Source organism: Papio anubis, chromosome 10 (genome assembly GCF_008728515.1).
Source record: "Papio anubis isolate 15944 chromosome 10, Panubis1.0, whole genome shotgun sequence".
Lineage (NCBI taxonomy): Eukaryota > Metazoa > Chordata > Mammalia > Primates > Cercopithecidae > Papio > Papio anubis.
In genome coordinates, this window is record NC_044985.1 from 116097068 (window position 1) to 116124144 (window position 27077).

The 27077-nt window shown below is 52.6% G+C and overlaps 2 protein-coding genes across 2 annotated transcripts in view; one reads left to right on the forward strand and one right to left on the reverse strand.

The window, feature by feature from the left end:
• Nucleotides 1–27077, forward strand: part of DIS3L2 (DIS3 like 3'-5' exoribonuclease 2) — a 441955-nt gene that overhangs the window by 392183 nt on the left and 22695 nt on the right.
• On the reverse strand, nucleotides 18797–26234 carry LOC100997389 (endothelin-converting enzyme-like 1). The gene is made up of 17 exons (XM_009183324.3): nucleotides 24725–26234; nucleotides 24048–24116; nucleotides 23830–23940; nucleotides 23650–23742; nucleotides 23320–23444; nucleotides 22849–23071; nucleotides 22379–22477; nucleotides 22073–22147; nucleotides 21819–21922; nucleotides 21518–21576; nucleotides 21386–21437; nucleotides 20749–20816; nucleotides 20472–20596; nucleotides 20058–20123; nucleotides 19685–19780; nucleotides 19366–19442; nucleotides 18797–19222 (listed from the first exon to the last, which is right to left on the reverse strand). Exons 1-17 carry the CDS (start codon nucleotides 25508–25510, stop codon nucleotides 19123–19125), a joined length of 2328 nt encoding a protein of 775 aa, XP_009181588.2. The 5' UTR covers nucleotides 25511–26234; the 3' UTR covers nucleotides 18797–19122.

The window sequence follows — 27077 nt, forward strand, 5'->3', positions numbered from 1 at the left end:
TGAGGTCAGGAGTTTGAGACCAGCCTGGTCAACATGGTGAAACACTGTCTCTACTGAAAATACAAAAATTAGCCAGGTGGGTGGCGGGGGCCTATAATCCCAGCTACTCCAGAGGCTGAGACAGGAGAATCTCTTGAACCTGGAGGCGGGGGTTGCAGTTAGCCACGATCACACCACTGCCTCCAGCTTGGGAGACAGAGCGAGACTCCCTCTCAAAAAAAAGGAGGGAGGTAGGAGTTGGGGTGAGGATTGAAAAATTACCTATCGGGTACAAATTCATTATGGGTATTGGGTTCACTAGAAGCCTAATCTCCACCAGTATGCAGTCTACCCATGTAATAAACAAGCACATGTACCCCTGAATCTAAATTTTAAAAAAAGAATATTCACAGGGAAAAAAAATCACAGGGAAGAAATAAATTAAAAATTACTGATAAATTTTTAAAAATAAGGAGGGAGGGCTGGGCACGGTGGCTCACGCTTATAATCCCAGCACCGTGAGAGGCTGAGGCAGGTGGATCACAAGGTCAGGAGATCGAGACCATCCTGGCTAACACAGTGAAACCCCATCTCTACTAAGAATACACAAAATTAGCTGGGCTTGGTGGCAGGTGCCTGTAGTCCCAGCTACTCAGGAGGCTGAGGCAGGAGAATCGCTTGAACCTGGGAGGTGGAGGTTGCAGTGAGCTGAGATGGTGCCACCGCACTCCAGCCTGGGCGACAGAGTGAGACTCCATCTCCAAAATACATACATACATACATACATACATACATACAGAGAGAGGGAAAGTTAACAGAGAGGGAGGGGAACTTGGGGCAACCCTCTTCAGTATTTTGCCATGAAGATAAGTCATTCTGTGTGGCTGGAAAGTTTTCATGGTCACACCCAATCTCCTTACCAAGTATGGGAAAGATTCTACTCTAATGCCACAGTCTTGGCTGTATAACATGAGCCTACGGTCGGTCTCCTGCAATATTCTGTGCCCTCCAGGCTTCTACCTCTTTCCTGCGCTGATTAGACCGTGGATGAGCCAATGAGTGAGGGGTAAGGGTGAAGCTACCTCTGCACCCTGATTCATATCCAGAATCCTTTTTTAAAAATCCCTTTCTGAGTAGCTATTCTATCTGTGGTTGCATTTTTACCATTTTCCCATATGACATTGTTTTTATTAAAGAAGGCATTTACTGTTGGCAATATATCTTGTCTGCTCTATCTTCCCTTTAGTGGCTCAAAAAAAAAAAAAAAAAAAAAAAAGGAAAGAAAGAAAGAAAAGAAAGAAGCGATTTGTGTATTTCAGTATTGGAACAGAACCTGGCAAATACCTTCAGCTGAGCCATGTTGGAAACATCTGTGCTTTCAGCCCACTGCGAAGCAAACCTCCCACACTGGGTAATTTGCTCTAACACGAGTTTCTTCCAATCTTCGGCAGTGTTTTCTCTACATCTTTCGACGGTGTTTGCTGACAAAGAAATGCCTTTTGGTTTGTCGACAGATCATTTACTGCTCATTGTTTCTGCCATTTTTCCTGCATCAGAAAGAATAAGTGTCTGCCCGTTGGTAGGTGTTTTTTGTTTCATGCTATCTTGCAAGAAACTTTAAAAGAGCTTTCCAAATATTTATCATTGCTTAGGGAAATAACTAAGAAGGACTGGGTTGAACAGCACAAAACTTTAAATATTGCTGGGAAAAAAGACTGCACAGGTTTCTCTTCAGTTCTGAAAGCTTAGTTTTAGACACCTTGCCAACCATGAGGATTGCACACTGCTGATGACTTAACAGCTCCAGGCACAAGGCACCTTGGGCAAACTTCAGCAGTAACCACAGAGTAGGGGAAATTCAAAGAGTTTTATTTGCTGAATTTTTATTTTAGGGGCTAACTTCTGGTCAGGTCTGTACCCTGAGCTTAGCCAGGAGTAATAAGGAATTCCCAGCTCTCCCTTCTGCTGTGGTTCACCTCCTCTGGTTTTCTGGGGTTCATTGCAGATTCCTTACACGAATCTTGTGTGAGCCACTCAGCCATTTTGGAAGATGAGTTTGGTTAAAACTAGATCATATAGGCCGAGCACTGTGGCTCACGCCAGTAATCCCAGCACTTTGGGAGGCTGAGGTGATCTGCCATCACCTGAGGTTGGGAGTTCGAGACCAGCCAGACCAACATGGAGAAACTTTGTGTCTACTAAAAATGCAAAATTAGCTGGGCATGGTGGTGCATGCCTGTAATCCTAGCTACTCAGGAGGCTGAGGCAGGAGAATCACTCTAACCCAGGAGGCAGAGGTTGCGGTGAGCCAAGATGGTGCCATTATACTCCAGCCTGGCCAACAAGAGTGAAACTCTGTCTCAAAAAAAAAAAAAAAAGAAAGAAAGAAAAAGATCATATAATCCATCAATCCACTTAGACGCACTAAACTCTAATCCTCCGCAATCCGCTGAAGGCTTGCAATCCAGAGTGGGTATTGCATCAACCCCTGGCCTGGGGCACCCAATTCCCTTCTTCTGGGACACCCAAGAACTGTGTGGAGTGGTACCTGCATGAAGAGTGAAGGCACCAGCATGGAGCTCAATATTAAACATGAGCTCTTGGGGCACCCACTGCCCAGGGCTATGGCAAGGCATGTGGTGAGCTGAGCAAACAGTAGGCGCTCAGGAGTGCCTAACGTCCCTTTAACCAAACCCCAAGGTCCAGGTGAGTTCTGAAGTGCTTAAGTACTGGGCAGGATGCCCAGGCTGAGCAACTCCCTGTGAGCAGGGGCGTCTCACTCCCTGCAGAGCACAGACCCCAGAGGGCACCACAGGTTCAGTCCCCACCAGACTCGGAGCCCCCTGTCCATCGAGTTCCCTTGAGCCATTGCCCCTGCACATATCCAGTGATTGGCACAGGAAGCCTTGTGATCCAGGGAAAGCAGCACACTCCCTGCAGCCTCTCAGGAGGACTCAAGGGGGATCCCAGCTGTGCCCTTCTGTCCTGGGTGCTGACGTTGCATCTGATCTTGTCCTGGCCCCACTGGTTCTAGGAACAGGCCTCCCCACCGGGTTAGCAACTGCATAACTGGCCTCTGCCCCTAGAGAAAGGCTCCCTGAATCTCAGCCTCCCAGAGGGGCTCCAGAGGCCTTCCGGAAGCTGTGTGAGATTTGCAGTTGCACCCCTTCATCTAAGGCGGCCCCAGGGTCTACTGACCACAGCTGACCACAGCTTCCACATTTACTGCCAGTGCGTACACCAGACCCCAACACCAACAAGGAACTGGAAGCTCCCCTTGATAGAGCCTTGCCACTAGGGATGCCAGTCTTTGCCAATGCACTTGGCATGGTGCCTGGGAACCAGCCACATGGCTCTTGAGCTGCCCTTCAAGGAGGAAACAGAAGCCCCCTGTCAAAAGATGAGGCCGCCATCCACCCTTGGCAGGGAGGTGGCCAGGCCCTGGTGCCCTGTTCTGGTACTCTTTGTTCACCAGATTTGCAAATTTGTTGTTATCAGCCAGCACGGTTTCCCCACCTCCACCCACCCTGTCTGGGCTCCTTAGAGTAAAGGAAAATTCTCCCCAAGGAGCTACCTTCAGACCTCTCCACACAGATTCCTGACAGCAGTCCCTGCAATGGTTTGGTTCCATAGGATCGTAGGAGCTTTTTAAAATTATTATTTATGCAAAATATAGACAAGGAAAGATACGATTTGACTGCACCATGTGACAGCTTCTTGGGGATTTGAGCTGCCTGCCGATCCAATGAACCAGCCATGAGCTGCTGCCAGAGGCTACGGGATCCTGGGTGGCAGCTGAGGTTGGGGAAGCCAGGAACCCATCTCACTCCCTTGCAACCTGATGAGCTCGTGCTGGACACACACCCAGCTTGGGACTGAACCGTGTAGCCCCCTGGGCACCTTGAACCTTGCACCAGGGTGCTGGGGAGGCTGGGGAGGAGGAGGCATTCACTGTGACCAATGGGGTTGCTTTATCTGTGGATGTGTTTATAGCTTTTATTTTATTTTATTTTGCGTGTATTTATTCTTTCTTTTTAATTTTATTTTATTTTTGAGACAGGGCCTAGCTCTGTCTCCCAGCCACAATCTCGGCTCACTGCAACCTCTGCTTTCTGGGCTCAAGTGACCTCCCAAGTAGCTGGGATTACAGGTGTGCACCACCATGCCTGGATAATTTTTGTATTGTTTATAGAGACAGGGTTTTGCCATGTTGTGCAGGCTGGTCTTGAATTGCTGGACTCAAGCAATACACCTGCCTTAGCCTCTCAAAGTGCTGGGACTGCAGGCATGAGCCACCATGCCCTGGCCACTTTTATTTTATTTTTAATTGATAAATAAAAATTGTATATATTTATGGGGTACAATGTGATGTTTCAATACATGTATACATTGTGGAATGATCAAGTCAGGCTTATTAGCATATCCACCCCCTCAAATATTTATTATTTCTTTGTGATGAGAACATTTAAAATCCCATCTTTGGCTGGGCGTGGTGGTTCACGCCTGTAACCTCAGCACTTTGGGAGGCCGAGGAGGACAGATTACCTGAGGTCAGGAGTTGGAGACCAGCCTGACCAACATGGTGAAACCCCGTCTCTAATAAAAATACAAAAACTAGCTGGGCATGGTAGCACACACTTGTAATCCCAACTACTTGGGAGGCTGAGGCAGGAGAACTGCTTGAACCCAGGAGGTATAGGTTGCAGTGAGCTGAGATAACGCCACTGCACTCCAGCCTGGGCGACAAAAGCGAAACTCCGTCTCAAAAAAAAAAAAACAAACCAAAACCAGTAAAATCCAGTCTTTCAACTGTTTTAAAATATACAATACATTATTATGAACTGTAGTCACCTTGCTATGCAACAGAACAGCAGAACTTATTCCTCCTACTAGCTGTAATTTTATACCCGTTGACAAACCTCTCCTCTTCCCCGTTCACCTCCCCTCTGTGCCTGGCTTATTTCACTCCATATAATATCCTCTCGGTTCATCCACGTTGTTGAAAATGACAGAATTTCCTGTTTTTATAAGGCTGACTAGTGTTCCGTTATGTAAATACACCATGTGCTAAAAATCCATTTATCTGTTTAGGAACATTTAGGTTATTTCCATATCTCAACTATTGTGAATAATGGTGTCACGAACATGGCAGTGCAGACATCTCTTCCGCATACAGATTTCAATCCTTTGGGTATGTACCCCGTAGTGGGGTTGCTGGATTATATGATACAGGTAATTCTCTTTTTTTGTAGAGATAGGGTCTCACTATGTTGTCCAGGCTGGTCTTGAACTCCTGACCTGAAACAGTCCTTCCCCCTTGGTCTCCTAGAGTAGAGTGCTGAGATTATAGGCATGAGCCACAACACCTAGCCCTCCAAGTAATTCTATTTTTAGTCTTTTGAGAAACCTTCATACTCTTATCCAAAATGGCTGTACTAATTTGCAATACTACCAACAGTGTATAATGGTTCCCTTATCTCCACATCCTTGTCAACACTTACTATCTTTCATCTTTTTTATACTGGCCAATCTAACAGGTGCGAGGCAATATCTCATTGTGGTTTTAATTTGCATTTCTCTGATGATTAGCAATATTGAGCACTTTTTCATATAACTGTTGGCCATTTGTATGTCTTGTTTTGAGAAATGTCTGTTCAAGTCCTTTGCCTTTTTAAAATAGGGTTTTTTTTTAAAATTATTGAGTCATTTGGGTTCCTTGTATATTTTGGATATTAGCCCTTTACCAGTGTATGATTTGCAAATATCTTCTCCCAATCTTCGAGTTGTCTCTTCACCCTATTAACTGTTTCCATTGCTGTTCACAAGCTTTTTAGTTTGATGCAATACAATTTGTCTATTTTTGCTTTTGTTGCCTGTGTTTTTGGGGTCATATTCAAGAAATCTCTGTCCAGACCAATGGCATGGAGCCTTTCCCCTGTGTTTCTTCTAGTAGTGTTATAGTTTCAGGCCTTGCATTTAAGTCTTCATTTTGAGTTGATTTTTGTATAAGGGGTGAGATAAAGTCCCCTTTTCATTCTTCTGTCTGTGGAGATCTAGTTTTTCCAAAACCATTTATTAAAGAGACTGTCCTTTCCCCATTGTCCAAGACCAGGTAAAGCAGCACATGCCTGTAATCCCAGCCCTCTGAGAGGCCAAGGTGGGAGGATCACTTGAGGCCAGGAGTTTGAGACCAGACTGGACAACATAGCAAGCCCCGTCCCTTTAAAAAAAAAAAAAAAAAAAATTCATTAGCTCAGCATAGTGGCATGCACCTGTAGTCCCAGCTACTCAGGAGGCTGAGGCATGAGGATTGTGAGAGCACAGGAGTTCAAGGTTACAGTGAGCTATGATTGCATCACTGCACTCCGACCTTTTTTATGCTCTCTTAAGTGGGGTTGTTTTCGTAATTTCTTTTTCAGACAGCTAGTTAGTATAAAGAAACACTACTGCTTTTTGTAAGTTGATTTTGTATCCTGCAACTTTACTGAATTTGTTTATCAATTCTAATGGTTTTTTGGGGGAACTGTTTAGGATATTTTACATATAAGATCATGTCAGCAAACAGAAACAATTTCACTTCATCCTTTCCTATTAGGATGCCTTTTATTTCTTTTTCTTGCTGAATTGCTCTGGCTAAGGTTTCCAGTACCATGTGCAACACAGCAGGCATCCTTGCCTTGTTCCTGATCTTGGAGGAGAAGCTTTCAACTTTTCACTGTTGAGTATGATGCTGGCTGTGGACTTGTCACACATGATCTTCACTGAGTTGAGGAACATTCCTTGCATACCTACTTTGTTGAGAGTGTTTTCGTTTTTGTTTTTGTTTATGTTTTTGTTTTGAGACAGAGTCTTGCTCTGTCGCCCAGGCTGGAGTGCAGTGGTGCGATCTCAGCTCACTGCAAGCTCCGCCTCCTGGGTTCACGCCATTCTGCCTCAGCCTGCCAAGTAGCTGGGACTACAGGTGCCCACCATCATGCTGGCTAATTTTTTTGTATTTTTAGTAGAGATGGGGTTTCATCATGTTAGCCAGGAAGGTCTCAATCTCCTGACCTCGTGATCCGCCCGCCTTGGCCTCCCAAAGTGTGTTGAGAGATTTTTTTTACCATGAAAGGATTGAACACTGTCAAATGCTTTTTCTGCATCTATTGAGATGAATATATGATTTCTTGTCCTTCATTCTGCTAATATGGTGACTCTCATTGATTGGCATATGTTGAACCAAACTTGCAGAGATAATTTTTTTTTTTTTTTTTTTTTTTGAGACAGAGTCTCACTCTGTGGCCCAGGCTGGAGTACAGTGGCACAATATTGGCTCACTGCAACCTCTGCCTCCCAGGTTCAAGCAATTTTCATGCCTCAGCCACCCTAGTAGCTGGGGCTTCAGGCGTGTACCACCATGCCTGGCTAATTTTTGTATCTTTAGTAGAGACAGGATTTTGCCATATTGCCCAGGCTGGTCTCAAACTCCTGGGCTCAGGTGATCCGCCCACCTCAACCTCATGCTGGGATCACAGGCATGAGCCATCATGTCCAGGCCATGGTGAATGATCTTTTTAATGTACTGGTGAATAGGGTTATCTAGTATTTTCTTGAGGATTTTTGCAACCATGTTCATCAATGATATTGCCTGTACTTATTCCTTCTTGCAGTGTCTTTGTCTGGCTTGGTATCAGAGTAAGCTGGCCTTGTAGAATGAGTTTGGAAGTATGCTCTCCTCTTCAGTTTTTGGGAAGGGCTTGATAAGAATTGGTATCAGCTCTTCTTTAAATATTCGGTAGAATTTAACCATGAAGTTTTCTCGTTCTGGGATTTTTTTGTTGGTGATGGTAGACTTCTAATTACTGATTCAATCTTCTTATTAGTTATTAGTCTGTAGTCTGTTCAGATTTCCAATTTTTTCATGATCCAGTGTTTAGGTTATATTTCTAGGAATTTATCCATTTCTTCTAGGTTGTGCGATTTGTTGGCATATAATTGCTTATAGTAGTCTCTTACGATCCTTTGTATTTCTGTTATCAATGGTAACAACTCTTCTTTCATCTCTGATTTTATTTGAGTCTTCTCTCTTTTTTCTTTATTAGTCTAGCTAAGGGTTTGTCAATTTTGTTCAGCTTTTTACAAACCAACTCTTAGTTTTGTTGATTTTTTCTATTGTTTTTCTAGTCTCTATTTCATTGATTTCTTCTCTGATCTTTGTTATTTCCTTCCTTCTGCTAACTTTGACCTTAATTTGTTCTTCTTTTTTCTAGTTCCTTGAGGCATAATATTAGCCTGCTTATTTGAGATTTTTCTTCTTTTTTGATATAGGCATTTATTGCTATAAACTTCCCTCTCAGAACTGCTTTAGGCTGGGTGTGGTGGCTCATGTCTGTAATCCCAGCATTTTGGGAGGCTGAGGTGAGAGGATAGGTTGAGGCCCGGAGTTTGAAACCAGCCTGGTCAACATAGTGAGACTCTATCTCTACAAAAATAAAAATAAATTATCCAGGTATGGCGGCACCTGCCTGTAGTCCCAGCTACTTGGGAGGCTGAGGTGGGAGGATTGCTTGAGCCCAGGAGTTCAAGGCTACAGTAAGCAGTGATTGTGCTGCTGCATTCCAGCCTGGGCAACAGAGTGAGACCCTATCTCAAAAAAACAAAACAAACCAAAGCTACCTTTGCTGCATCCCACACGTTTTCGTATATCGTGCTTCCATTTTTTGTTTGTCTCAAGATATTTTTAAGTTTCCCCTTTAATTTTTTCTTTGATTCAACAGTTGTTCAGAGAAGCATATTGTTTAATTTCCACATATTTGTTTATTTCCCATAATTCCTTCTGTTATTGATTTCTAGTTTCATACCATTGTGGTTGGAAAAGGTGCTTGATATGACTTCAATTTTTTTCTGTTTTTTTGAGGCAGGGTCTTGCTGTGTCGTCCAGGCTGGAGTGCAGTGGTGCTGATCACTACTCACTGCAACCTCGGACTCCCAGGCTCAAGCAATCCTCCTGACTCAGCCTCCCTAGGAGCTGGGAGTACGGGCATGCACTACCACATCCAGCTAATTTTTTTTATTTTTCATAGAGACAGGGTCTCTCTATATTGCCCAGGCTGGTCTCAAACTCCTGGGCTCAAGTGATCCTCACGCTTCGGTCTTTGAAAATGTAATTATAGAAGTGAGCCACTGTACCCAGCCATTTCAATCTTCTTAAATTTGTTAAGACTTATTTTGTGACCTAATATATGATATACCTTGAAGAATGTTTTATGCTCACTTGAGAAGAATGTGTATTAAGTTACTTTTAGGTGGAATGGTCTGTGTGTGTGTATATGTGTGTGTGTGTGTGTGTGTGTGTGTATGTATATATATATATATATGATCCATTTGGTCTAAAGTGTAGCTTAAATCCAATGTTTCCTTATTGATTTTCTGTTTGGATCTGTCCAATGCTGAAAGTGAGGAATTGCAATTCACTACTATTATTATGCTGTAGTCTGTGTGTTTCTTCAGATCCCTTAAGGTTTGCTTGTCTGGTTGCTTGATTGACTGACTGTAGGGATGGGGTTTTGCTGTGGTACCCAGGCTGATCTCAAATTCCTGGCCTCAAGCAATCCTCCCCCCTTGGCCTCTCAAAGTGCTGAGATTGCAGGCTTGCTTCATGTATTTAGGTGCTCCAAAGTTGGGTGCATATATATTTGTACTTGTTATATCCTCTTGATGAATTCGCCACTATAGAATGTCACTATACAATGACTTTGTCGCTTTTTACAGTTTTTCCTGTAAAGTATATTTTGTCTGGGCCGGGCATAGTGGCTCATGCCTGTAATCTCAGCACTTTGAGGGGGCCGAGGTGGGCAGATCACCTGAGGTCAGGAGTTCGTGACCAGCCTGGCCAACATGGTGAAACCCCATTTCTACTAAAGATACAAAATTTAGCCGGGGGTGGTGGTGCACACCTGTAATCCCAGCTACTTGGGAGGCTGAGGCAGGATAATCCCTTGAACCTGGGAGGTGGAGGTTGCAGTGAGCTGAGATCACATCACTGCACCCCAGCCTGGGCAACAGAGGAAGACTCCATTACACACACACACACACACACACACACACACAAAAGTATATTTTGTCTGAAATAAGTATAGCTACCTCTGTTCTCTTTTTTATCCCATTTGCATGGAATATCTTTTTCTATCCTTTCACTTTCAGTCTATGAGTGTCCTTTAAGGTGAAGTGAGTCTTGTGTAGGCAACGTATGTTGGGTCTTGTTATTTTATCCATTTAGCTACTCTGTGCCTTTTGATTGGAGAATTTAACTCATTTACATTCAGACTAATTATTGATAGGTAAAGACTTACTAGTACCATTTCGTTCATTGTTTTCTGGGTATTTTGTAGATCTTTTGTCGTTTCTTCCTTTTGTTTTTTTCCTTTGTGATTTGATGGCTTTCTATACTGCTATGCTTGGGATCTGTTCTTTTTAACTGTTGTGTATCTATCATAGGCTTTTGCTTTGTGGTTACCCTAAGGCTTACATAAGCCATCTTATACTTAACTGGTTATTTTAAGTTGACAACAACTTAACTTAGATCGCATATATAAACTTTATACTTTTACTTCTCCTCCCATTTTATGTTTTTGATGTCACAGTTTACATCTTTTTATAATTTGTATCTTTTAACCAATCACTGTAGCTCTAGTTGTTTTTAATAGTTTTACCTTTTAACGTTTGTACTGGATATATAAATGATTTACCTGCTGCCATTATGGTATTAGAGTGTTTTGGATTTGACAATGTACTTACTTTTACCAATGAGTTTTATACTTTCATATGTTTTCATATTACTACTAATTAACATCCTCTTCCTTCAGCTTGAAAAACTTTTAGCATTTCTTGTAAAGCAGGTATAAAACAAAAACTCTCTCAGTTTTTGTCGAGAAAGTCTTTATCACCCCTTCATTTTTTAGAGACAGAATTGCTGCGTATAGTATTATTGGTTGGCTTTTTCTTTTTTTTTTCTTTCAGGATTTTGAATATATCATCCCACTTCCTTATGGCCTACAAGGTTTCTGTTGAGAAGTATGCTGATAGTCATATTGGGGTTCCCTTATACATGATGATTCACTTTCCCTTGCTGCTTTCAACACTCTTTTTAACTACTGACAATTCGATTACAATGTGTCTTTGTGTGGATCTCTTTGGATTCATCTTATCTGGCATCCTCTGGTCTTCCTGGATCTGGCTTTCTATTTAACTCCTTAGGCTTGCAATGTTTTCTGCTGTTATTTCTTTGAATATGTTTTCTATCCCTTTCTCTCTCTTTCTTCTCCTTCTGGCATGCCAGTAATGTGTAAGTTGTAAGTATCTTAAGCTATCTTCAATCCTTTCATTCTTTTTGCTTCTCATATTAGATGATTTCCAGTGGCCTGTCTTTGAATTTATAGATTCTTTCTTCTGCGTGATCTAGTCTGCTGTTGATCCTCTTTTTCAGTTCAGTTATAGTATTTTTCAGCCCTATGATTTCCGTTTAGTATTTTAAATAATTTCTGTCTCATTGTTGAAATTCTCAGTTTGGTTTTGTATTGCTCTCCTGACCTTGGTAAGCATCTCTATGACCATTATTTTGAATTCAGTTAAATCACATATCTCCACTTCACTTGGTTCTTCACTGGAGATTTGTATTGTTCCTTTATTTGGAATATCATCCCCTGTTTCTTCATTTTCCTTGACTCCCTGTGTTGGTATCTTCGAATTAGATAGGACAACTACTTCCTTCAGTCTTGTGAGACTGGCCTCATGTAGAAGAATCTCACCAATCCATCTAACCTCAGATTTTAAGATGTCCCTCAAATCTTTGTGTTTGTCCAGACTGCTACCTCTGTTTGAGGTGGCCCCCTAGAGCTTGGGATGTACTACATCATGTTAGTACCCAATACCAGTAAGATGGCAGCCAGACTCTCTAGATGTAGCTGGAAATGTTGGATGTTGGATATGTGTTCCAGTTCCTTCTATCTTTACAGTGAAGCTGAGTGCAGGCATTTGTCTCCCACTTTCTCTGCATTAATCTGGGGTCAAAATCTGTGGCAAATGCCTGTACAGGCATTTGTACAGGCTGCACTCTCTGATCCTGGGGAGATAGCTGCTGACATTGGGCCCACCTCTTTGTTTTTTGTGGTCTGGGATCATTCAAGAATGCAAAGCCCCATTGAGTCCCACAGCTGGTAATTAAAAACAGAGTCCCTTAGGTGGGAGCTATAGAAGTTCTGGCACCTGGCACTTGGCCAAACTCCTTTCATGAAGAATGGGTAAGCCTGAATTTATCACCAGGGTGAGCCCAAGGGAAGGCTTATGAAGCACCAAGCTCTGGCTCCAGCTGTCGAAGGGCTCCTGTTCTGTTCCATTGCCTAGTTAGCTGCTTTATGCAAGTTCATTTAGAAGGCAGACCATCAAGTAGCCACTGGAAGTGTGTGCCGAGAGCCTCTTCTGGAGAGTGAACGGGAACTGCACATTCCTGCCTCTTTCTGCACTGCTCCAAGGGGGTGTAGCCCATGGAAGTGTTTACACACTCATTTAAAACCACTTCTTTGGCCGGGCGCGGTGGCTCAAGCCTGTAATCCCAGCACTTTGGGAGGCCGAGGCGGGTGGATCACAAGGTCAGGAGATCGAGACTATCCTGGCTAACATGGTGAAACCCCGTCTCTACTAAAAATACAAAAAACTAGCCGGGCGCGGTAGCGGGCGCCTGTAGTCCCAGCTACTTGGGAGGCTGAGGCGGGAGAATGGCGTGAACCCGGGGGGCGGAGCTTGCAGTGAGCCGAGATCGCGCCACTGCACTCCAGCCTGGGAGACACAGTGAGACTCCGTCTCAAAAAAAAAAAAAAAAAAAAAAAAAAACCACTTCTTTGTTCTGTGATCAAGGAGACTCACATATACCTGGTCCCTTCTGTTCACAGAGCTAAGAGGTTTAGGATCAAGTCCTTTGGGAGGTAGCTGTGAAAGTTGGGGAATTCAATTTTTGGTATAAACCCTTTCCAGGGACAAAGAAGGGGCTGTGTCTATCCTTCTCTGTGCTGCTCCTGGGAGATGAAGACCCTGGAAGTGTTTGTGCACCTGTATAAAAATGCTGCTTTCTTCCTGTGGTCTAGAGAGACGCATTTATGCCAGTCCCTTTGCCCCCAGAGCTAGGAGGTTTAGGATGCAGTCTTGCAAGTGGAAGCTATAAAAGTTGGGGTGCTCTATCTGAGGGAGAAACAGGGGGCTGTTCTTTTCAAGGCCCCTTCTCTGTACTGTTCCCAGAGGATAAAGCCACTGGAAGTGCTTGTATGCCTATATGAAACTGCTGCTTTGTTCCTGTGGTCTAGAGAGACTCACATGCGTCTAATCTCTGCTCCCAGAGCTGGTGAAATAAGAACCAAACTGTGGGGAACTTTAGAGTTAGGGTGCTATATTTAAGGCTCTAACCCTCCCCTCCACAGGGAGAAGGAAACTGGGGTGATTCCTTCCCAGCTGGATGGTGAGGTGCCCGGGGCCATGCCCGAATATGCCTCCACTCTCCTAACCATTCAAAGTGGCTTTCTCCGTTGCTCGACAGGTAGGGGTCTAAACTGGTCTCTGATTTTCTCTTGAGGAAACTGACCTGTGAATAGACCTATCTGGTGCATTTGTGGGTCGGGGGAGATTCAGGAGCTTCCTATTCCACCATGCTGCTTGGGGTTGGTTTATTTCTGCTACAGCAGAGTGCACTAGCTGTCAGGGAGCAGGGTGGCCTGAGTCAGTGACACAAAGTAAAATAAGCCACACTTGATAGTGGGGGAGTAGGAATGGCCAGGGGAACATGTGGGACAGCACCTCTAAGATGGGCTGTAAATGAGTGAGGGCTGAGAACCCCCAACCCAGGCAGATGGAAAGGAGGCCCCAGAGAGAAGCCCCAACATGAGCCACAATCCATGTCACATGAACAGCAGTAGGGATAAAAAGGGGTATTTGGTCTGGACAGGAGAAGGAACCTGTGGCTCACCTTGGACCATATGAAGAGGAGTCACAGGGGCAGGGGCCACACCAGGACACTAGGGTGTGGATTCCTGCTCATTCTAAGGACTCTGCAGGAAAGGCCAGGTCAGGACATAGCTGAGGTTTTCCCCAAGGGGAAGGGGTCTTGAGAAGTGGCAGTTCCTGCCCCTCATGGTTTTCCAGGCAAAGCTGAGTGACCGCCTGATGGAGGCTGCAGAGAAGAGCTGCTCTTCTCAGACGGGGATGAGTGCACAGCTGCCAAGGGCTCAGTTATGTGCCATCCATCGTGGACTCCAAAATGCAGTGACAAGTGAGCTTATAGAGCAAGGGCTACCTTGGGGTACATGGGCTGAGTTTTCCCTTGTCCTGAAACCTTCTAGAAGCAGTAGGAAGGAACTACATATAACATGATCGGTGGCCTGGGTTCTTCTCCATAAAATCCTCCCAAGGACAGCCTCTTATGGATCAATTGCTGTGCAGTGACTTAGACCCAGGAGGGCCACCTGCTGACTCCAAAGCCTAAAGGGTCTCAGTTTCTCAAGAAGCCTCCTTCGGCCAGGCACGGTGGCTCATGCCGTGATCCCAGCACCTTGGGAGGCCGAGGCAGGAGGATCACCTGAGGTTAGGAGCTCAAGACCAGCCTGGCTAACATGGTGAAACCCTGTTTCTACTAAAAATACAAAAAATTATCTGGCATGCACCTGTAATCCCAGCTACTCGCGGGGCTACGACAGGAGAATCCCTTAAACCCAGGAGGCAGAGGTTGCAGTGAGCCGAGATCCACCCCATTGCACTCCAGCTTGGGCAACAAGAGTGAAACTCTGTCTCAATAAAACAACAAAAACAAACAAAAAGAAAATCCTTTCACCCCCTGCAGGCTGCAGGGAGCTGATGGAAGTGTCCTATGGCCCCTTGCAAGGGGAGCACGAAGGGACCATAGGACACTTAGGATGCTAATCAAGAGAAACAGATTATAGTCCCTTCTGCTTCTTAATGGATGGTAGAAGGTGAAATTCGTATCTGTAAAAATAACCCTCTGCAGTGTCACTGGTTCAGAGGCCGTGGGGATGGGAGTAGGAAAGCTGGACTCTTGAGCCCTGTCCTGCCCTGTCCTGCTGCTGAATGTAGCTGAGAGCCCACCCATGGGGACAGAGACAGTGCTCAGCCTCTGGACAAGCCTGGAGCAGGCAGGGGGAAGGGGAAACGACTCTTCATAATCAATCCTGGGAAAGTGGGTTCCTCCAGCCAGCTTCTGGGAGAGGGGAGGAGCTCAGCAGGGGGAGGGAGGAGAGAAAGAGACAGTAGATCTCAGCAGCTGATGGGCCATACCCCCTCTGGTGCCCCGAAACTTCAGCAAAGCCTGCGACCCACCCAGGATTGTGTGGATGGGACCCGGGGAATGTGAATTAGGGTGCTGCCCCCATGGGGGGCGTGGAGGTGGGAAAGAACCAGCCCACCCAAGGGGCCATGTGGAGAAACCTGATCTCCCCCACAGAACCTGCCCCCCGAGGCATTAGCCTATGAAGGACTCTGGGCTTCCAACCTATTTGGAAATTTAAAATTTTTCAGCCATTTAAAAATACTGTATCTATGGCACTTACCAGCTGAGCCCCCACAGGGTCCTGGACATCAGGGCCAGCATAGAGACAACCATAAGGGTGGTGGAAACTTAAATCTGGGCTCCCTGGAGCTAGTTAGAATGGCCTGGGGCTCAGGGCTGTTCAGTGGCACTAGACGCCATGTGCCCCTTTCTGGGTACTCCAGAAATACCAGGGCCACTAAGCTGGAGCTGGGCTCAGCCCCCACATTCGCCAATGTCCCCTCTTTGACCCGAGGATGGGAAGCTTAGGCACAAACCCACCTCTCTGCTGGCTTCAAATCCTTCCTGAATCTGTACAGAGGTGGCGCCCACAGGGTCCCCAGGGCTGAGGGGCACCCCCAACATCCTAGGCCCTGAGAACTCTGAGGCAAGCTCGCAGCCAAGGTGGGGGAGCTGTGCAGACCTGGGGAGGAAAGAGGGGGGCAGGCATGCCGATCCTTCATCGTGGCAGCTGCAAGCCAGCGCTTGGGCACCCCTCACCTCTCATCTGCTGATGGCAACACTGGAGACCATAGAGGGCTCCTCCCTTGCCAGGGTCACCTGGCAGTAACCCCTGGGCTCAAGGCCTGATCACAAAGCTTTGGATGACAGAAGCAGGACCTGGTGCAGAGGCCAGCCCCTGAGGAAACTGCTGGGGACAGCATCGCCTGCTCAACTTGGGTACACAGGTGGAATCTGGAAGATTTTTTTTTCTCAGGTTTTTTTGTTTGTTTGTTTGTTTGTTTTTTGAGGCAGGGTCTCAGTCTCACCCAAGCTGGAGTGCAGTAGCGCAACCATGGCTCTCTGCAACCTCTGCCTCCCAGGATCAAGTGATCCTCCCACCTCAGCCTCCCAAGTAGGTGGGACTTCAGGGGCATGCCACCATGCCCAGCTAATTTTTGTATTTTTTGCAGAGATGCGGTTTTGCCCATATTGCCCAGGCTGGTATCTAACTCCTGGACTCAAGCGATCCACCTGCCTCAGCCTCCCAAACTCCTGAGATTACAGGCCTGAGCCACCTCGCTTGGCTAGACGCCTGGAAGTTTAAGCACAGCTGTAAACCATCCCAGCTCCTTTATTTCCCTGCTCTTAAGTGCTTGGCCGAAGGCTGCTTTCTGTCATCCCAGTGAGCTGTGCCCGCTGTGTGGGAGAACCCGCCCTTGGGGATGGATGGAGCCAGCCCAGCAACAACCCGCCCCTCAGCCACTTCTAGAATCACCCAGGAAGGGCCTTCACAGCCGGGCTGATGTCCCCTCACTGAACACAGGGGAAACGGAGGCCAGGCAGGTAGCTATGCTGAGCTCATTCTCATTCCTCGACCCCAGTAGAATCACAGTCTTCGACAGCCCAATGCGGATCCTAGGATGGGGCCTGGTAGACAAATAAATGGCTGGGACTAGGCCACGTGCCTGGTCTCCCAGCGGAACACGTGATGCACCCATGCTGACACCTGCTGACATCCGAGCTCCACAAGACCCTGACATGAGCAGTGTGGCCTTGGGGAACATGTGGCCCATCTGTTAAAGGGGCTCCCTGCCGCTCTGTCCATCTCATTGGGGTGCAGTGGGGATGCTCCTAGGGCCTGTCTGAAAAAGCAGTTTGGGAACTAGCAGGTGATGCACAGTGCTGCCGGGCATCAGGCCACTTGCTCTGGACCAGCCTGGAAGCCAGGAACTTCATGTCTTTTCCCAGGCACTTCGCTGCACCCATCCTCACTGCATCCTCAGCAGGGCACAGAGGGAAGGGGCCTGGCCCCAGGAGTGTCCCAGCCTCATTGCATTTCCTGAGCTGGGCAGAAGGGACCCCTGTCTGCTGGTTTTGCTGGCTGCTCACCCTACAGGCTCCCCTGATGCTGAGGCCTCCCCTAAGCTGGTGTGGACACAGGAGGGATTGATCATGGGTAAAGTTGGGAAACTGGAGGAGTCTGGGGTGAGGGCAAGAGGGCTGGGCCTGCAGATTCCAGTTCCAACCAGGATCCCAGGTCAGAGGGACGGGGTGGGTCTCGGGGTATAGAGGGTCCCAGACACCAGGCCCCACCCAGGAGGGTGGCAGGAAGAGGACTGTTTTTCTGCTCCAGCTGCCCAAGGGACACGTGTGTGCCCAGCTCAAGAGGAAAGGTCTGGAAACAGCACCTGCATGGGGCCTGGGGTCCTCCAAGGAGCACACGGTGAAGGAGCCCTTGACAGGCAGCTCTGAGCCCGGCTTGGTGCCCAGGACTGAGCCTCTGCAGTCTTCCCTGACACATCGGAACCCAGTGTCAGCCTCCTGCAGACTGGGAGGAAGGGCCCTGCCCCATCCCGGATTGGCCACTCCTGTGGGTATCCTTCTCAGTTCCAGCCTCCTCCACAGGACCACGCATGGCTGTCCTGCCCAAGGCTCAGATGACAAGGACTTCTTAAAGGTGTCTGAAGGCTGGGGACAGGGTGCAGGCAGGCGTTGTCTGAGCAGAACGACAAGAGCTGGGCTGGCAAGAAATTCACCACTTCCATTCAAGAGATGGGGATGGCCACACTGGGTGGTGCCCAGGGACGGGTTAACCCCGCTAGGCCACCCCCGAAGGAAGAAAAGCAGACCTGGGAGGAAGGGCAGGCGCCTGCTGGTCCCCCTCAGTGCAGACTCGGGATCCCTGAGTGGGGCCGCCCGATAGGAGAATTCCCCCTCCCCCTGCCACCCCTCCACGATCGGGCAGGGCCAGTCGGCAGCCTCCAGCCTGGGCAGCACTCCCTGCCTCTGTCCACCCTCCTCATGCCAGGAGCCTATCATTCCTACCAGTCCTCTGCTTTCTGCACCCCAGGAGCCTGCCTCCACACTGGAGGAGAGGCTGAGCTGTCCTGTGGGCCGGCCCCACCTCCATGTAAGTGTGGGTCACTATCCCCTTTCTAGAGAGGCTGAGGCCAAGGGCCAGGCTGAGACAAGGCAGAAGCTTCTCCTACTTCAGACTTGCAGGGGACATAAGTCCCAGCATCACCCTGGAATGTGGGTCACCAGGCCATGAGACTGAATTAGGGGTGCCCCAGAACTGGGCAGGAAGTCCCAGGCAAGGCTTTGGGGGAGGGCGGCTGGGCCAGGGAAGTATTGCCGGTTGGTGGAAAAGATAGAAGAGTCCAGGAGGGCTAGACACAGGCGGCTGAGCCAGGGCAACCAGTAGACAAGAAGGTCCTCTCCAGGGTCCCGGTTGTGCTAAGCGCCCTAGCCTCCCTGCAGACGGCTGTCTCCAGCTCCGCCTGCCCTGGGGACTCGTGAAGAGGCCAAGGCAACCATACAGTGATTTATTGACCAGACTTTGCAGCAAGAACACAGCGAAGGTGGGTCCATACAATCCAGCCTGGCAGAGGGTCTGGCCCCCTTAGAGCAGAGTCTGGGGACCCCAGCATATTTCCCCCACAGCCCCCGGAAGTCCAGCCTCATCCCTGCTCCAGGCCCCTCCTGAAGTGAGGGGCAGCAGGGAGTCTGGGTCCTGGAGGGGCTGGAAGGCAGGTGGTGCCCAGAGCGGGGCTGGCACCGGGTGCATGCCTGCCCCGGTAGCCGGCAGGAGGTGATTCGTGCGGGAGCGGTGGGGGCGTGCAGGCGGGCAGCCAGGCTCACCACACGGAACACTTGTGGGCAGGGTTCATGGGCGTGTCCTTGGGACAGTGGAAAGCCCGGCCAAACTCCTCAAACTGGGACACGCTGCCCAGAACCCTGGGGTGGGGAGAGACCCACACAGTGAGGGGCCCTGCAACCACCCCAATCCCAGCAAACGAGTGAGTTTTATTCCTTCCCGTGCTCCCGATCCCACCCCAAACACAAGCAGCTGACGAGGCCAGGCGGGCAGCTGGGCATACCTGTAGTGCTCAGGGGCATGCTTGTCGGTCAGCACCTGAAGGTAGATGGACTGAGACCGCCGCTTGATGCACCAGTTCTGGGTCCAGGAGCCAGGTGGAGGGGGGGAGGGGGAGATGAAGCCAGGCATCCACCCCCTAGCCCCCCACCCAGGACGCAAGGCCATAGGCCCCCTCAGCACCACAGGGCCATCACCTCTGAGGGGACAGGTAATGAGAGACAGGCTGGCCATGCGAGGCCTGGGCAAGGCAGAGCTGGGACTGACCCCGGATGCTGTGTCCCCACCCCAAGGCTCCCAGTCCAATCCCCCACCCCGTCCACCTGGGCAAAGGCAATGAAGAAGAGCTGGTCGTGTGTGTACTTGAGCCGGGGCAGTGGGTGCTCTGGGCCGTGCTCCCGCACCCACTTCTGATAGGCCTGGGGACAGAGAGAGCATGGACCTGCTATGTCCACCCACCCTGGGCACTGCTTCCTCTCTGTCCTCCATCCAGGTAGCCCTCCCTGCTCTCCCTGTGAAGGCAGGCCTGTGAATCCTTCCTCTTCCAGTGGACCATGTCCCCAGCACATGCCCTGCCCCACCCCAGGCCAGAGCTCAGCAGGGTGGGCAGGGAGAGGCAGCTCTGTCCCTCATCTGGAGTCCTCATCAGCCCCCGCCCCTCCCGCAGCTGGGGTGGAGCGCAGGCAGGCGGCTCACGTGGTAGGCCAGCTTGAGGCCACCCATATCTGCGATGTTCTCCCCAAGCGTGTGTTTCCCGTTCACCTGCCGGGAAGGGAAGAGGACAGGGGGCTGCTTGGGGCCCAGCTGGCCTCCCTTGGGCATTGATACCTTGGGCCCCAGCCCCTAATTCCCACCACCCCTCTCCTTCCCTTGCCCAGAGAGTTTGAGGGGGGGCTCCAACTCTACTCCTTCCCCCTAAACCCCTTGTCCTCCGTAAGTCTACAGACACTCATTATGTGTCCACATGAGTGTGCGGGAACCAAGTGTGTGTGCAGGGACCTGGGCACAGGTTTTGTTTAGACATGTGCATGTGCACAAGGGTATGCGTGATGCTCCCAGCCCGTGCCCCACCAGGCCTGAGGGGCACAAGGGGCAGGTGGGGGGTCTCACCCGCTGGTTGTAGACAGTGAAATTGTCATAGAGACGGACGATGCACTCGGCCTTTCGCAGGAAGTGGGTGTAGGAGGCCTCAGTCCACCAGTGCAGCAGGTTCCCTGAGCGGTCATACTGGCCCCCTGTGGGCAGTGCAGCAGGATGAGACCCACTCTCACTCTGAGCGCCCTCCCCTTCCCACCCACCAGCCCCAGTTAGCCCATCCCCTACCCTGCCTCTCCACTGCCTGTCCTGCCCCCTCCCAGCCATCCCCTCGGGCCCCAGCAGGCCTCACCCCAGTCGTCGTAGCCGTGGGTCAGCTCATGTCCAATGATGGTACCGATGCCCCCGTAGTTGAGAGACCTGGGCCCACAGCAGCAGCATCAGGCCCTAGCCCTCAGCACCCTCTGAGAGCCCCATGCTGCTGCCCAGGCCCCGGATGTCCCCTGGCCAGGCCAGGAGGTAGCCCAGGGAGGCCACAGAGGCATCCGTGTGGTCCAGGGGCACTTGTGTCTCAGCTTCCTCATGGGCTGTGTGAATGCCAGTGGAACCTATCCAGCCGCTTTTAGGAAATCCCATCTAACAGAGCTGGCTGGGCGGTGAAACAGGGCTGGAGGAGACAGGAGGGAAACGGAGGCACCCACGAGGGGGTTTGGCCTCCGACCTCATCGTTAGTGTTGCGCCACCTTTGAAACATCGAAATGAGCCTCAAACAAGTAAGGAAGACCCCAGGAAGTTACAAATAACAAACCTACACATTTTTCTAAATAACCAAGGATGCAGTAGGGAGCCAGGGTCCACAGCTGTCCTGACTCCTGAACCCAGCTGGGTCTGGGGCGATTGGAGCCACAGTACACCGACACACACCTGGTAGACAAGGTCTGCATGCCAGCCCTGCCCTCAGCCACAAACAGGGCAAGCTATGTACTCACTGTGGGAAGTCAGGGTCATACAGGGTGGGCTGCAGGATGCCCGCGGGGAACACTACAAGAAGGGGGTGCTCAGTGGGAGACACACCCACTTTTAGACCCTGCCCCGCCCAGTGTAGGGACACATCCCCTTACCCATTTGGTTCTTGTTGGGTAGATAGTAGGCATTGAGCGCCTGTGGCGGGAGTAGCCACCTGTGGAGGGAGGCTGGGGTGAATGGGGGGCACACACTCCCTCCCCCACTACCCTCACATCACAGCTTCCTCATCAGCCATCTCCTGACGGTCTGGGGGTCACCCTGCCGGCCTCCACCCCATGCCCTGTGCTGGCCTGTGTGCCCCCCCATATCTGCATGGCTGTGAGATGATTTGCCCCACCAGCTCCTGCCCTTTCCCCACAACCTTCTCTGACCCCCAGCTCTGGACCAGGTACCCACGTGGACTTGTCCACCTCCTGCCGAATCTTCTTAACTGAGAGCTGGATGCTGAACCGGATGCTGTTCAAGATGTTCTTGAAGTAGGTCTTCTCGTGGACCTCAAACTGCAGGAGGCATGGGCGGCACTCAGCCACAGACAAGGGCAGGGCTACCTGCAGACTGGGCGACATCCTGGCCATGCAGGCCACCTGCCCTCCTGAGTGCCGTTAGTACAGGGGCTGTGGATGGGCAGGGCAGGCAGGGTCAGGGCCCACCTCATATTCCTTGTCCACAGCATCAGGTTTCAGCAGGAAGTCTGGGTAGCCGACCATCACCATCATGTACTGGAGCTGCAGGCCGAGGGCAGGTGAGGGTGGCACGGGGCTTCAGGAGACAGCCTCCACCCCATCCTACTCACCAAGGAAGGGAACACTAGGCCAGCCTGGGAGTGGGCTTCACAGTTGGGGAGGCAGGCCTAGTCAACTCTAGGAAGCCCTTTTTGCCCCTTTTGTTCTCTTTCACTGGCACACAGTAGGTGCTCAATGTATATAGGACCAACCAATGGCACAGGGTCCCCTCACCTTGGCCCGAGCGGCAGCCCTGGTCTCAGCATCCATCCAGTCCAGCTCCTCCAGCCGCTGGCCCAGGATGTACTTGATGTCTTCTACCAGCTGCTGCACCTGCAGGGTCAGAGGTCAGGGAGCAAGGGTCAACCCAGCAGCCTTTCACTCTGGTCCATCACTCCTGGCAGGAGGGGTACCCCTGTCTTTAAGCACCACTTTCTAAGCCCAAACCTCAGTTCTGAACACCAAGAGGATACTTTGGAGGTGGGGATCCAGGCCCTGCACCCCCGAGGGCTCACAAGACAGAAGAGGAAACTGCCCCCGCAATGACCACGGACATCCCTAAGGCCACGCCTCCCGAGCGTGCCTGAGAAGGAGGGCTGGGGCCTGGCCTAACATGTGGGGCTCCCCATGTTAGGACCATGGCCTCGGGAGGGCTTCACCCTCAGTTCAGCACCATCCTCCCCACCCAAACAAGGGCAGCCCACCTTGGCTTTGCTGGCAGCTGAGAAGTGCTCGTGTACAAAGAGGGCACCAAGCGCCATGCCAAAGTGGCGGTTGGCCTGGCCCAGGCAGACCCGGGCCAGCTCCTGTGGCTTGTCGCTGCCCTCCATCTCCCGTGCCAGCTCATGCAGCGCCTCACGGAATGGCGGGGACAGATGCTCACTCAGGACCACCACCACGCGCCACACCAGGTAGTTGTGCAGGACCCTGGGGGCCAGGTGAAGCCAGTGGGTGTCCAGACGGACATGCATGTGGGCCACCAAGGGCACCACCCCCACCTGTGCCCCCCAACCTGCGGCTGGACCCAGGACCCAGACAACCCCACAAAGAAGGGACAGGGGGTCATCCCAGATATGCAGAGCAGAAAATGTAAAGCCCACCCAGCAGATAGGTCCAGCATGCAGGGGAAGGATCTAGTGGCCGCTGGGCAGAAAATGCCAGATCTGCAGCCATACCGGCGGGGTGTGGAGCGGATGAGCTGGGACACCTGCTGCATGTAGTCTGTCGCCAGCAGCACCACCTCCTCTTCCTCTGAGAAGTCCTCCTGGAAGATCTGGCCTAGCAGCCACTTCCACCGCAACTGTGAGGCCAAGGACAAGGACAGTGAGGCTGGGGGTGGCAGGGGCCACAGAAGACAGGGAGAGGGGCAGAGAGAGGCAGCAAGGGGACATAAGAGTCCATGGCCAAGGAAGGGTTTGCCCATCTCTGGGGAGAGATGACCCTGTAGTCCCAGCAGCAGCATTGCCCCCAACCCTGCCTGCCCACGAGGACTGGGCCACACTCACATGGGGGGTGATCTTCTGCAGCTGCCCCAGCGTCACCTTGTTGTACATGGAGCTGACATCTCGCCGTAGGTCATCATACTCTGACACAGTGATCTGTTGGGAGAGATCACAGCTGACCCAGCCGTGCTCCATGATGCCTTCTCTCAAGTCCAGGGCAGCCGCCAGCCCCGGTCTGCTCACGTTGGCCAGTCGCTGCTCCACCTGCAGGATCTCCTGGGCCTTCTGTTCCACAGCATCTGCACCCAGGAGGCTGAGCACTCGCTCCATGAACACCCTGTATGCTGCCAGAATCTGCACCAGGGGAGGGGGCTCATCCAGGGACAGAGACAGGCCTAGCCTGGATCCACCCCTCCTGGGGCCCCAGGCCTTCCCTGCCTCCCCATCCCATGCCCCAGCACCTTCTCACTCTCCTCATCCTGAGCTAGGTACAGGGTCCTCTCTGGCAGGGTGAGCCCATCCTGGTCAATCTGGGGAGGGAGACAGGGTCCAGAGGTCAGAGGTCCACACCTCAGGTTCCCTAAACAAAGGGAATTCCCACTCCAATGCCCAGAGAGCAACCAGACATCCATGAGTACAGTCCCAGAAGCACGCAGACCCCAGCCCCTCTTTCCACCAGGACGAGATGGCCAAAGCCCCATCCCTGACTGTCCCAGCCTACGGGCGCCCAGTCTTACCCCTGTACGTCTGCACTTTCCTTATCTGTCAGGGGCATTCCTAGTTCCCCCACTGACAGTTGGGACCCCTAGTTTCGGGGCCAGCTCAAGCCCTTGCGGAGATGTCAACCCAGCCCACCGGCGCGCCCCTCCCTCCTGGCCCTCACAGCCTGCCAGAGGGCTGGGAAATTGCGGCTCCCGCGGCTCCTCTAAACACCGCAATTACTCCCAGGGAAATTACTTGCGCCCTCCTCCCGCGCTCTGCCGCGGTGCGCTCCCCTCCCCTCCCCTCTCCTGCTCGCCTCTCCCCTCCTCTCCTCTCACGCACCCGCCTCCCGCGCACAGGGACCCCTGGGCAAAGCCACTGCGCCCCGGATCCGCGGCCGCCGGCAGGGCGCTCGGGTGGTGGGGAGGGCACTCACGCGGATGACGTAGCGCGAGGAGTTCCTGTCGTCCAGGCTGACCGTGAGCGAGAAGAGCGCGGCGGCGCTGTACACGCCCTGCGCCTTGTACAGCAGCCGGTTGAGGTCCCATGGCGCAGCGACCCCCGGACGCTCCTCTGCGCCGCCCAAGTCCCAGCCCCCGCAGTCCTCGATTACCTCCAGCATGGGCCGCGGGCCCAGTCGCTCGATCTCGTGCATGTCTAGGCAGGAGCGGAAGAAGGCGCGCACCTTGCGCTGGGCCGCGCCGCCGGGCCCACCCCCGGGCCGCGCCAGCAGGCGCCGCAGGCGCTCCTCGTTCTGCTCGCCGATGGCCGCGATGGTGCCATAGGTGAGCTTGTCGTCGGGGATGGCATGGCGCCGCAGCCAGCCACCGCAGGCGAACGAGTAGAAGTCTTGGCATGGGTCGATGCTGGCGTCCAGGTTGGCGGCTAGGAAGCGAGCGGCACGCGCGAAGGCCTTGCGCTCAGGGCAGCCCTCGGGACAGGCGCCGCCGCCGGCAGCGACCGGGCCCAGGTACTTGAGAGCCAGCATAGCCGCCAGGATGGCACAGAGGCCGGCGGCGAACACCAGCCCCGACAGCAGGCACACCTCGCGCCGGTTCCAGCGCGGCAATCCGGACCGGGCCCCGGTGGCGCTGCGCGCAGCACCCAACGGGAAGCCCGGGGGCAGGGAGGCCCCGCGCGCGCCCCCCGCACCGCAGCGGCTCACGTACTTGACCTCTTGGAACTCATCGTAGTGCGCTGTCAGCGAATACGGGGGCTCCATGGCGCCGAGGCCGCTGGGGTGCAGCCCTGGGCCACCTGGGCTACGGGATGCGCGTGGCCGCCGGCCTCCTCGTGGGCCTCCGCATGGCCCCGGGGCCGCAGCTGCGGGAAGGGCAGAAGCTGGCTCTGGAGGCGCCGCAGCCGGATGGGGCTCAGGGGCACCGCGAGGAGGCACACAGGCCTGGGTGCAGAGGCCCCAGCCTTGGGCCTCATTCACTGCGGAAACCAGGGATTAGGGGGGCTCGGCGGGGCCACCACCCCCGCGTGCACAGTGTAGTCTTCTCCCCTGTCCCCTCCCTGCGCAGGCTTGAGAGCCGCAGGGTTGGGAGGGCTCTTATTGGAAGCAAGAGGCGCCAGGCAAGGGGCCTGGCACGTAGTGGGCCTTCATTGAAAGGTCGTCCCTCTTCCCTTCGCCTTTCTTTCCCACGACCTGCCCCAGCCAAGGCCGGGTGGGGTGGGGGAAGGAGCGGAGGCTGGAGTGAGGAGGTGCAGTCAGGGGCGCGTCTATGCGGCACTTTCAGCTCTCCGCTCTGGACCCAGACGCTCGGCAAAGCGGCCAAAGAACCAAACTTTGTCCTCGTGGAAGTCCGCGGGGTTGACCACGCCAATCCCGCTCGCTGGCTCCTTCTGCTCGGTGGCCCGACGGCCCACTCGCCCCTTCCCTGGAGGCGCGCGCCAACGCCCCAGGGTGGCGAACACACAACCCACCCCTGGACGGCCCTGATGGAGAAGCCGAGACGGGTGCCCTCCCCCGACTCCCACCATCTCTGTCCCCGCCCCGAGCCACTCCCGGCTTCAACAGGTTCTCCCCAGAACCCAAACTTGGGCGAAGTTTCACCCCCGGCGGGGAGCGAGCTGGCCGGCGAGCCCCGAGCCCTGGCGCTGTGCCGCGCAGTCCGCGGAGCCCGAGAGCCGAGCCCGGGAGCCGCAGCCGCAGCCGCAGCCGGAGCCGCAGCCGAGAGGACGCAGACAAAGCCGGGAGGCTCCGCGCAGTGGCGGCGGCGGCGACGGAGGTGGCCGCGATGGTGGCCTCAGCGACAGGGACTCGGGCGCCACTTACCCGGCAGGTGCGCGCCCGAGCCGGCGGTGACAGAGCGGGTCGGGCCCGAGCAGGGGCCTGAGCCGGAGCGGAGTGGAGCTGAGCCGGCGTCCGGTGTCTCCCAGCGCCCGCCGCCTCCTCTGCCGCCGCGCCGAGCCCGCCGCGCCGCCCGCCTGCCGGCCCGAGGGAGGGGGCGCGCGGGCGGCTCCACCCTCCTCCGCCCGCCCCGCGCGCCCCTCCTTCCTCCTGCGTCTCTCGGGCCACCTGGCAGCGGGGCCGCAGCGCGGACGTGGGTCGGCGGCCCGCGGAGACGGGTTCCCGGGGGTCGTGCGCGGGCTGCGGTCTGGGACTCCGGGTCCAGCCGCATTCCAAGACGAGTGAGGGCAGCGAGTACTGCCGTGAGGGGTTCCCTCCGATCTAGTGTCCCCACTCCCAGCCGCCCACTAGCCCCTGGTGAAGGGAGCTCAGTGGGGACCCCTGCAAGAAGAGGGCTTGCAGCCCCCTTCCCCATCCTCCCCAGCCGTGGCTA

Bases quoted from the DNA above. Each gene is read 5' to 3' on its own strand.
- LOC100997389 (XM_009183324.3), bottom strand. From the start codon at position 25,510: ATGGAGCCCCCGTATTCGCTGACAGCGCACTACGATGAGTTCCAAGAG. The intron at 23,072-23,319 runs GTATGGCTGCAG...CCTGGCCCCCAG, and splicing joins ATCCGCTCCACACCCCGCCG to GGTCCTGCACAACTACCTGG. The intron at 20,597-20,748 runs GTGAGGCCTGCT...CACTGCCCACAG, and splicing joins CCACGGCTACGACGACTGGG to GGGGCCAGTATGACCGCTCA.